Source organism: Egretta garzetta, unplaced genomic scaffold, assembly GCF_000687185.1.
Source record: "Egretta garzetta isolate BGI_Z169 unplaced genomic scaffold, ASM68718v1 scaffold287, whole genome shotgun sequence".
In the NCBI taxonomy this organism is placed as follows: domain Eukaryota; kingdom Metazoa; phylum Chordata; class Aves; order Pelecaniformes; family Ardeidae; genus Egretta; species Egretta garzetta.
In genome coordinates, this window is record NW_009260435.1 from 1,933,679 (window position 1) to 1,945,163 (window position 11,485).

The 11,485-nt window shown below is 55.2% G+C and overlaps 1 protein-coding gene across 1 annotated transcript in view; it reads right to left on the minus strand.

The window, feature by feature from the left end:
- INSYN1 (inhibitory synaptic factor 1) overlaps window positions 1–10,212 on the minus strand; it is an 11,777-nt gene extending 1,565 nt beyond the window's left edge. Inside the window, exons 1-2 of the mRNA XM_035899495.1 lie at window positions 10,033–10,212; window positions 1–140 (exon numbers count right to left, since the gene is read on the minus strand). The exon at window positions 1–140 is cut by the window's left edge and continues 336 nt beyond it. Coding sequence (XP_035755388.1) covers window positions 1–140; window positions 10,033–10,212 — 320 coding nt within the window. The remainder of the gene's footprint in view (window positions 141–10,032) is intronic.
- Between the last annotated feature and the right edge of the window lie 1,273 nt (window positions 10,213–11,485).

Genomic DNA, 11,485 nt, shown 5'->3' on the forward strand with positions numbered 1-11,485 from the left:
GCGAAATCGAGGGGTCCCAGATCGAAGGCGCCTCCCCCCTTCTCGCTGCTGGAGGTGCTGCTGGCCGTTGCCGTTGTCCAGTCATCCGGCTCCAGCTCGAACTCGAAGTCAGATGTCAGTCGGTCGATCTGGCTCACGACCTGCAGACAGACAGACGTACGGACGGGCAGAGAGGAGCCACCAGATGGGAGCCTCCCATTTTTGCTCCATAATAACACCACAGCCCTAAATTTCTGCCCTTTCCTCCCGGCATCACCAGTGTGATGAGCTGGGACATCTCAGCCCAGGTGGAGCCGCTCCGGGAGACCCTCGTCAGGGAATGAAGCCCACCCAGCGGCACGGCACCTATGGGCCCTGAGCAGGCAGTGAAGCCTTGGGTGCCCCCCAAGTGGCAGTGTGGCAGGATGGGGGGTGGCCCTGGGGTCTGCTTTGTCCCCCAGAACCCTGTCACCCCAAATCCCTGCACACATGGTGTCCCTTGGTCCCTTGCACACATCCATGGGGAGCCACGAGTGACCGCCACCTCCTCCCCCGGGAAAAGGCTGCTCTGTGGGTAGGGAAACTGAGGCAGGGGGTGGAAAATATCCCAAGGCCGTGTGACAAAATGCAGAGAAACACAGGAAGGTCGGGAGCTGCCGTGACAGCGCTGCCACCCCCTGCCCTGGCTGGGATGCTGGTGGGCTTGGTCCCCAATCCTCCATCTCTTGCAAGGTGCTGAGTATATTGAGACCCGTGGTGGCTTGGGGACGGGGTCATGGCCCCGCCACGATGCAGGGGATGGACCTCACATGGAGCACAAATAAAACAAGCCTTAAAAAAATTAAAAATAATAGATGTGATGTCCTAGCTGAGGTTCAAGCCATGGACAGGGCTGGAAGGGAAAGGAAAAGGGGGAAAGACTGCTCCCTCCTATAGCTCCACAGACCTTGGGCTCCATCTAATGACCTTGCTGAGGTTTCAGACGCACAAGGTTCATCACCCACCTTCAAGTCTTTAATCCCGTCCAGCTCAAGGGCTGCCCAGCACCAAGCACAGCACTCATCCTGCCCGGGGTACCCCAATCCTACCCAGCCCCCGCTGCTGTGGCGTCTGGCTGGAGCCACTGCTGTGTCTCTGGGAGCATCGTGGTGTTACTTGGCTGGGGGTTCTACACGTATGGATGTGTGTGGAGTGCGCATGTGTGTGGCTTTATTTTGTGTGGGAGGCAGAGCACGATGCGAAAATTCAACTCAGCGGCAGTTTGAAGTGCGTATTTTTGGCAGGGTTGCTGGCTCGCCTCCCCACCCTCCCTGGGGGAGCTGGCAGAGGGCCTGGCCGGTCCCAGCGCTGCCAAGCAGGAGGTGGGCAGCGGCAGACAAGCGGGGGGGTTAGGGGAAACCCCTCAATACCCCTTGTACCTGTTTGTGCAGCCAGTCGATGCATTTTGTGCTCTTCCCCGCCCCAGCATGGGTGTCTGTGGGCATCAATGTCCCCCAACACCCCGGGGTTGTGTCCCTCCCACTGGTCCCTGGCCCCCTCATCCCACACATGGAGCATTTGGGAGCAAACCCCCCCCGTGCTTAGCTTTTTCCAGGTGGCTTCTCCATGCATAAATCTTTTTTTCCCCTGGTTATTTTGCATTATTCCCTTTCTCTTCCCATCTTTTTTCTTCAGCTGCCCTTCTGCATGTCCTTTCCTGGTGGAAATCAGCCACAAATTTCCCGAAATAACAGGGGGAAGACAAATCAATGGGCAATATCTTGCCAGACACATTTTGTTTCCTTCTCCTCATGCCACTGAAAAGCCCTGCCATATTGCTGCCGGTCCCATAACTTCCTTTTTTTGAGGACTTTTGCTGGGGGAGACTGAGCCCTTGGGCTCAGACACCCCATCCCATCTTTGTGTTGTGTGGCCAAGGGTGGGCACCCCAAAGCCGCTGCCACAGTGCCAGGTTGCCCTTGGTCCCTGCATTCCTTTGCTAGATGCCAGCGCACAGCAGTTTGGGTCAACACCCTACATCACTAAAAATGCACCATAAACCAGGGCTCAGCAGGGAAGGCTCCTTGCAAAGCCCTCACGGTAGCTGAGGAGGCATGGGCAGAGTTAAGGGTAATTTAATATGTCTGGGCATCTGAAAGCAGGAGCCCGAGGGGATGATTATGCTGCCAGCAGCTGAAGTGGCTCCGTTACACTCTGCTGACCTATTTTTAATAAAATTCTCATATTTGAGCTCCAAATTTCACTTTTTCGATAACCCTGACCATGCAGCTCTGCCAAGCTCCCAAGGAGATGGCACAAAAGATGTGGACCCTGACCCCCCCCCCGTTGCTTGTTGGGGGGATCCAGCCATAGGCTTGCAGCACCCCCTCTTTTAAATCAGCTGCAGATCCCTGCGGGACATCTCCAGGCTCTGACTGCAGTGAGGACCATTTCTCGGGTCACCAAATGCTGTGTGACAACCTGGGGACAACCTGGACAAGGACCTCTGGGGGACAAAACAGCGTCACCTCCATGGGGCACAACCTCAGGGAGCACAGGGGTCCAATACGGTTCAAGTGAGGGTGATGGGGGTGGATGCATGTGTTTGCTGCCGGCTGCAAACAGGGAGCAGAGCAACTGGGGAGACCTGGGAACGGGGACACCCTGTCTGAGATGGGATTGGCTGGTGTCACCAGGAGAACGCAGGTTGAAGGGCTGGGGATTGCCACCCAGGAGCACGTTGGACTTGTTGGCAATAAAAGATGCCAAATTCCCATCTTCCCAGAGAAAAAAGGGTGCAGCAGAGACTGGGTGAAGTTTGGGTCGGAAATGAGAGGAGCGCTCCCATCAGCAGACATGAGCAGATGGTGATGGGTGCTCATACACCATAACGGCCCCAATCAGCCCCACCTGGGACACCCCCCCCCCACCTGGCCCGTGGCCCAGGAGCCCACATAAGCTCAGCCTAGGGCTAGGAGTCTTCTCCTGAGCCATGCTGCACAGGGACCTGTCCCCAGCTCCGTGAGTGTCCTGGATGGTCCTCATGAAGGTATGTTGAAGCCTATCCCTTGTCCTGCCTTGGGGATGGACCTTGGACCTCTGTCACCTGGAGGGATTTTGGGTGCCTAAAGCTGGGTGGTGTTGGGGACAGTGAGCTGAGCGCTTCTCATCCCAGGCAGCAGAAGGCAATGGGCTTTACCTAAGCTCCTCACCCATGATCTCCGACTTATTTTTCCTGCCTCCTCACCCACGCAAGACCTCCGGAGAGGACAGACAGGGATCTATCCATCTTTCAAGCTTTGGCTTTGAAGGGTGCTGGGGCCAAGCTGGGAGCATCTGCGCCAGCATCTGCAAGAAAGTCTTGACACTAGAAAAGGCAATTTTGTCTGTTCTGAATGCACCATGAGAGGTCTTCCCCCCCCCTTTTTTTTTCTCTTTTCTTTGGGGGAGAAAGGGTGAAACTCAAGGAAAAGATAAAAAAAAAAATTATTATGTGACCTCTTCTTTCTCAGTGACAAGAAAGAATTAGGAAAAAGGGCAGGAAAAGAGCTGTTCCTGGAAACACCCGGCTATTATTATTTTTTAATAAGGCAGCAAATGATTCCGCTGAAACCCTCAGCTAAAATGAGATCACCTCTGTTTTCGTGAAGGCTCGGTGATTACAACACTAGGTTCAGGGTGAGCATCTCCCTGGGCTTCGAGCTGGGTCCCTGCTTCTCCTCCTCCTCCTCATTAAAGGGACCTGCTGCGCTTTGGGCTGGGTGGGTGCCAGGAGGAGTCACATCACTATCCTGGTCCTCATCCCCATCCTGGTCCTCACCACGACACATGGGGATTAGTGTCACATCAGCAGTGGCTCGCTCGGGACTATTTTTAGGAGCACTTTCTATTTTAAATGGGGGGGTGATGGTGGCGGGGGCTGTGTGTGTGTTAAATACCTATGTGACACTTCGTACCCACCGAGGATTTAAATGTAAAGTAGGATTTGGTCTTTTCACCCCTCTTTTCTCCTTCCCGAGAGAGGTTGTCAAAGATTTTTAGCTGAGGCCATCACTGCTGGCAGCGGGAGCCAGGGTGAGAGCGATGGGGAGGGAGGGATGGACCAGACCTGGGATCTGGTGGTTTGGGGTGACACCCTGGTGATGCTCTTATCCCCCAGTGAATTGGGGTGGCTCTGCCCCCCTCTAAGCGGGCAAGGAGACTTGGGGTGTCCTTAGCATGTGCTGGAGGTGCCGTGGGGGTGGCTGGGAGAGGCCGTGTCCCCATTCTCCATCACCTTTAGGTGTCACCTTGCTGCAAAGAGCCACCTTTTTGGTGGCAGCAGAGCATCCCTGGTCAAACCTGGGGTATCTGACAGCAGGAAAATAAAGAGCAAAAATAATTCCCCTTGACCTCGTGTGTGATGTCACTCAGGGGCCTCATCCTGCTGTGCCTGAGTCCCCTGAAAGCAGGCGCTGGGTGGCCAAGGGATGCTCAGCCCTTGCCCAAAGCCACAAGATTTGAGCAGCCCGAGGATGAACTCGAAGGAGGCAGAGGGATGGGCCCGCATCCCTGTGGTACCCCATGGAGACAGGCATTGAGCAAGGATGCTCCAAACCATGGCACCAACCAGTTCACCCTCACCCCAAAAAACAGCTCCCACCATTCAGCCTGACTGGGAGTGCTGGGTGCTCCCCACGTGCAGTCCCTGCACCCATGGATGTTGCTGGCAGCCAGGAGCTTTACAGATAAAAGCCTGGATGCACCAAATTGGGTGTTTACCTCCCTACCTGAGGCAGATGTTGAACATCTGGAGCATCGTTGTTTTTAATGGGATTTTTTTGCTGCAAATCAAGCACAGAGGTTCCTGCCTCGGTGGCTCCAGCTTCCACATTTGGGCCATGCTGTTTCCTACCGAGGAGCTAAACTTCCTGGACGCTCGAGGAGATGCTGGAGGGGTGAGGGACGAGGCAGATGGACAAGAGGGGGACTTCAAAGGCTTCGTGGCTGGTAATTGGTAATGCATGTATTCCCGAGGCTGGGGAAGGAGCTGGAAGATGCTGGGATCAAAGTGGTGCGATCTAACAGCCTAGTCCCTTCATCCCGGCGTGGCCTTTGAAGTGGGTGGGCGAAGCAGATCGGTGCTCAGGGCGGGTACCGCTGGGCGAAGGGAGGGTCTGGGGTGGGGAGATCAAAGCAGCGTGCCTTCACTTCGGAGAGGGGTGTGCGTCCTTCTGGCGACATGCAACTATTTCCCCCACCCAGGGCAAAGCATCTCATCCCCAGACAGGCTGGGAGAGGAGCAGGGATTTTTGTGCTTCCTGCCCATGCTCCATCAGCTGCTGGCTTGGTCCCCATCCCCAGCACCCCTCTGCACACCTCCAGCAGCACCTTTTGGGGTCCAAAACATCTTCCTGTGCTACACAGCTGCTTTCCCAGGCTGGATCCTACCCGGCTGGCCCTGCACTCTGCTTTCCTGCCAGCTGGCACGCTGAGGGGATGTGCAATGGGACCGCGTGGCCCAGGCAAAAAATCCCCAACCCTATTCCCAAAGCATCCCAGAGGCATTTGATGCCATTGTCTCGAACATCCATTCCTCCCTCCATGGGGGAAAAGAACCACCCCAAAGCCTCCGGCAGGGCCCCCACGACCCCACAGCCAAACTCTCTCGGAGCTTCCTGCATCTCTCAAACCACTTGCCGGTGCAGGCAAGGTGAGTAAATATTTAATAAGGAATAAATGATTAATTGGAGCTCGCAAAGAGAAGCTGGGTTACAGGGGCCTCTCCTCCCCATGCTGATGCTTATAAATGAGTGTACCACAGATCTTGGGATCATTTTCTAGATCATCAGCCACTAAATAGCTCAAAATCATCATGCAGATCTCTGAAACATGTTATTATTAGAATAATGTTATTATTAGAATAATAAGCCGCCTTTTCACTGTGAACTTTCCCGAGCATTCCCAGCTAATCACCTATTGATTACAACATCATTAAGGTATTTATTATCATAAGGGGTTGCAGGGAGGATTCTCCTCCTGCCAAAGGCTCAGAGGGGACCCTTCGGTGCTGCTTCCCTGCATGGTGGGACCCCACTGCTCCCATGTCAGGGGGAGCAGGGGTGATCAGACCCTTACCATGGGATTTTGGGGGGGTTGCACAGAGGGAGACTTGCACAAATACTTGGTTTTGTTTCCCACCTCTGAATATACCCCATGGATGGTTCCTGACCTCCAGTGCTCATCGAAGGGATCCCCCAGGGTTGGGAAGGAGCTCACCCTCGCAGCAGAGATGGCTGGGACCTCCTGGGGTATCTTCTTCCCTGTGGCATTGCCCTTATTCCCCATGGGAGGGCAGGCAGTGTGGCAAGCGTTTGGCGGAAGCGCCTTCCCTGCCTGCCTCCTGCCTGATTTCTACTTCCAGTGTGTGATTTCAGTCAAAGATTTTAATAATCATTTTCCCCGCACATAATACAGCCCTGTCGTGGAGTGCTGGGGAATAATTATATACACAAAAAGGGAGGGAGGGAGAGTGGGAGAGGAGAACTGGTAAAACAGCGTTCTGAATCAAATGGACATCTGGAATGACAGCCTTCAGGTGGGAACTGCTCCTGGGTGCTGGGAATGGTGCCTGAACTGGGGTCTGGCCCCACATCACATCCCCATGGATGCACCAGTGGAGCGGGGCTTATGCTGGGGTCCCCCACTGAAGCCTCCCCCCGGACCATAGAATCACAGAATCGTTGAAGTTGGAAAAGCCCTTTAAGATCCCCAAGCCCAACCATTCCCCTAACCCTGCCATCCCACCACTACACCCTGGCCCTAAGCACCTCGTCTGTCCGGCTGTTAAATACCTCCAGGGAACAACCTGGAGAAAAACCTTATGTGTGCTGGGGCTGGCAGGTGGTTTTGGAGCAGGAATAGCCCATGGGTGAAAGCCCTCGTGCTCACGCAGGGATTTTGATGGCTTGGGGGATTATTTTTGTCAAGGTGGCTATGACCTGTCTGCTTCTTCCAGACCTGCAAATTCCTGGTACCCAGCTCCTCTTGCAAGGAGAACCTGGAATACACCAACATCACAAGGGCCCTGCGGGCAGGAATGGGCTTTAATGAGCCTGAGCAGCCCCTCCTGGGACCCCCACCCATGAGCCTGTTTAGGCTCAGGGCCATTAGTGCCTGCCTGGGGCTGCAGGGCTGCCTGTCCCCAGCCTTGTCCCCACGTCCTGGCCCTTGCCTCCAGCTGAGGAAGATCTATGTGCAAGGTAGACGACCACAAGGGCTTACTTTACTTTTTTACTTCTCTTTCACCAATATCCTAGAGCTTACAATTTGCCAGCCTGGTGTCTGCCACGTACTTTTCTGCGTGGGCTTGAAAAATTGCCACGTAACGTGCTCCCATCGGGCTTGCTTGATCCAGAAGACAAGGGGTTGAATTTCCAAAGCATCTAATGCCCAACATCTGCTTGGTTTGGGGAAAACCCAAACGTCTGTTTTTCTGGAGTCGCTGGAGCCTGGTTTAGCCTGGTTGGACTGGTGTGTTTTAGCTCCAGAGTCTGCTCTTTTACTGATTTTTATGCTGTTTTGCATAAATTTGACTAATTTCTGCCAAGTTAGATGAGTGTGTTGTAGGAGTTGTTGAGAAGGGTTGAAGCTTAGGACCCACCTCGTGGTGGGGACCTCGTGGCTGGCCCTGTGCTGACCTGGTTGCATTGTCCCATGATGTGAGGTGCTCTACCAGGGCAGCTATGGGATGCAGCCTGGGAGGTCACCAGTGCCTAGGGATGTGCCAGCTCCATGGAAAAATAGTCTCCAGGCCTCAGCACTTCCCAGCACCCTCTGGAGAAGCCATCTCATGGGGCATGGACCTCCTTCCTGGCACAAAAGCAGGGTCTCCCTGGGGTGAGGGGCAGGGGATGGGTGTCCTCTGGCTACCCTCAGCTACTCAAAGTGCAAGGACCTGCTGTGCCCAGCTCAGCTCTTCCACTCTCCAATGTTATTCTTCCTACTTTGTGCCTGCTTCCTAAAACATGTCCCCAGGGAATGGTGAGAGCCCTTTACCCCTCCCCTGTGTCCTCAGGCCACCTTATCTTCTCTGCTCTGAGACACGCTGGTACAACCTGACCTGGGCAACCTACCAAGGATGCTGCAGGGATGCTTGCGGTCCTTCTGGCCCCAAGGGCTGGATGAGGACCTTGCGGAGCCACCCAAAGCTTGGTGGGAAGCACAACCCAGCTTCAGGTGTGAAACAGTCAGAGATTTTCCCATCCCAGTCTTCCTTATCCCTCCGCATCCTCAGCAGGAGGGATGCCTGTATGATAGCGGTGACCTCAACCAGGCCTTAAACCCACGGGCTCAATAAAAGGGGCCAATTGCCATCATCCTCACTTTAAAGGCCCCTCTAAGCTCCTGGAGGAGCATGAAATGAGCTCAGGCTAAATGGAAACAAGCTCTGCCTCCTGATTATTACTCTCATGGCTATTTTTAATCCATCAGAGATTTGTCAAAGGGGTTTTGGCCTCCCCTGTTGGCGTTGTGGGAATCGGGAGGACTTTTAGCTTTGTGTGGCTGGGTTTGCTTTCTGCTACAAGGAGGACTGGCAAAGCCATGAGAGAAAGGAAAATCTCTAGGGATGCCACAGCCGGGTCAAGCCTTTGTGGGGACCCAGTGGGGTGGCATGGCAGGATGTGGCATCCCCCTGGCACTGGCTTTCCTGGTGGGATAGCCTCCCTAAAATCTCCTGGACTGAGTGGAGCCATCCTAGAGGAGGACACTGCACCCCAAGGGATGCTTCAGGCTGGAAGCTGTCACCTCCCTGACCGTGGCGACGTCTGCACCAAGGATGACATTGGTCCACCTGCATCAGCGCTCTCTTGGTGGTACCCAAATGTCACCAGCCCGTGCAGGGCTGCTACATGGTGACTCCATGGCAAAACCTCCACCAATTTCTGCCCTTCCTAGGGGGAGACAAGGTTTTGCATGGCTCTGGGTGTAACACCATGCTCAGCTCAAGCCACGGAAAGGATGCAAACGTCCGCCTGCCCTATGGCAAAAGCAAGCTGCCACGCTCAAGGCTACTGCACACTTTCCATCCACCCCTTCCCCCAGCACTTGCAGACATGTCCTAAATTACCAGCCCCATCCAGGTCCCTTTCCCCTCCACCTTGGACATGTGTGACCCAAACATTTGAGCCACAGAAATAATAAATTGCCCACCAAAGTGCCTCTGCCATGCCTCCGCACTGGGAGGAAACTACAACCACACTTTCTGTGTGTATATATATTTTTCTTTTTTTTTTTTTTTTTTTTTGAATTTTCTAGAGGAAAGGTTATTCTGAACTCATAAAAACATTTCATTTTTATGACATCAACACATTTCATGTACATTTTTATTTCTTAAAGTAATGTCTTTCAAGGAATCAAAATTAAAAAAAAAAATCCATCACACCCCCCTAAAAAAAAAAAAAACAAAAAAAAAAAGCCAGATAGTCATGGTTTGCTTGGGTTTTGTTCCAAGAAAAAAGTTCAGATAAGTTTGGTTGCAGGAGCAATGGACCCTGACAGCCCGGCTACGGGACAGCCAGTTGCTTCAGCCCCCAGCCTGCCCCGTGGACACCTTCCCTTCTCGCACCCAGGGCCGATGCCATATTTTTGGTCCCCTCTACAATGCCAGAGGGATCCACCATCCCCTCTCTGTCCACCTCCCTGATTTGAAAGGGGCCTGGAAAACACTCCCCAAGACAGCTGGCAGCACCAGCTCCTCCAGCCCTGGTGCATGACCCCATGGTGCTTCTCCCACCACCAGCACCCGCAGGGCCAGTGCCTCAGCCGGACCCCCTGACCCTGAGCAAACCCTGCTGTCAAGGTCAAGAGCAATTTTGCAAACCCTCTCTATTTTTTTCTCCCCCCTCTTTTCGAAAATCCTCTTGCATGTCAGCCGTGCCGTGCCACCCCAGGTCCCTCCCGGGGCCGATGGGTTGCAGGTGCTGAGCTGGGTCTGCTCCCCCAGCCTGGCCCCAGAGGCAGGGGACACCCATTTGGGGCCAGCGGCTATTGTGACCCGCGCAGGGATGCAATGGCACCCCTAGGCTTTCCTACCTCCCGTAGCTCCTTGGCCACCTCCTTGAGCTCTTGTAAGATGCCTTCCAGTTGTCCGATCACCATTTTCATCCGACTCCGAATCCTTTCCCTTTCGCAATTACTCTTGCTGCTGCTACAATTGCTGCTGCTGCTGGGGTGCTCACTGGGCTGCCTGTCCTGGAAGGTCCGGGAGTCCATCCTTCCCTACCGGCCTCGATTCCTGGCCCCAACGGCTTTGTCCATCCTGCTCCCCCCTAGCCGGGTGGCCTGGCGTCCGCGCAGCCCCTCTCGGCCGGGGAGCTTTCAACATCTTAACGTTGCCCTGCCTCCAAGAAAGTCCCAGCCGCACGCTCACCTCCCTGCGAGGTCGGGGGGCTCCGGTTCGGAGCAAGGAGCAGGGTCAGGATGCACCATGCAGAGTCGGGAACGCTGCAGAGATGGCTCAGCTGGTGGCCATGGGGAGATGTGGGGTGGCCATGGGGCAAGCTGAGGAGGTGAGCGCTGCCTGGTCGGGCAAGCAGGAGGAGGAGGAGGAAACGTCCCTTGGATGTCCCAGGAAGCTAAAATCCAGTGCCTGCTCCCCAATGCCAGAGAGGGGGATGTGGGGCTGGGTATTTCTGGAGAGCGATGCTGCTCCCTTCGTCGGGCCCTCGCTCCAGGGTCGCCAGCTCCAGTGCTGGGTGGTGGTGTTGGTGGGGGTCTCCCAGCTGGGCACAGGTGTCCTGGGGAGCCCAGGGTCCCCTCCTGCAAGGACAGACAGATGGACAACGTGAGGGAGCCATCCCTACCAGAGACAGAAAGCTGGGGGGGGGGGGGCTGCCCCCTCCTGCCTTGCCTTGATCTCAGCCCTGGCATGAGGACAAGCCCCAGGGCACCGCCAACAACGGTCCCCCCTTTTTTTCTTTTTTTTTTTTGGGGGGGGGGGCAGTATGGAGCCTGTCACTGTCCCTGGCACCCCCCCTTTTGTCCCTCCCCCCGCAGTTTGAGACCTAGAGATTGGGTACAGCAGGATCTCACTGAGCCAGATGGATAGACAGACAGACAGACAGACAGACAGCCGTGCAGCTCAGGAACTTACCGTTGTGATTCAAACCCCCCCTGGCTCCAGTCCAAGCTCTTCCTTGTCCCTTTTTATTTTCTTCTCCTTTTCTTACTTCCTCCCCCCTCCTCCTCTTTCCTCCTCCCTCAGGGCTTTTGCGTGGCACAAGAGGAGTCCGGGGGCCACTTTCCTTCCGTTGCTGTTGGAAGGGGTGAGACGTTACCAGAGGTGACAGCCAGCCACCCTGGGGGGAACACGTCCCGGGGGACCCCTCCGCTTCAAGACGGGTTCAGGCAGCCTCCTCCCCCCGCGGGGGCCACCCCACCACCATCGTTCTCCCGGCTGGAGGCCGAAGCGGGGGGGAAGATCCACCTTGCCCCCAAATGCCTCCCACCTTCCCTTGAGGCGGGGGGGGTGGCGAGCAGCACGGAC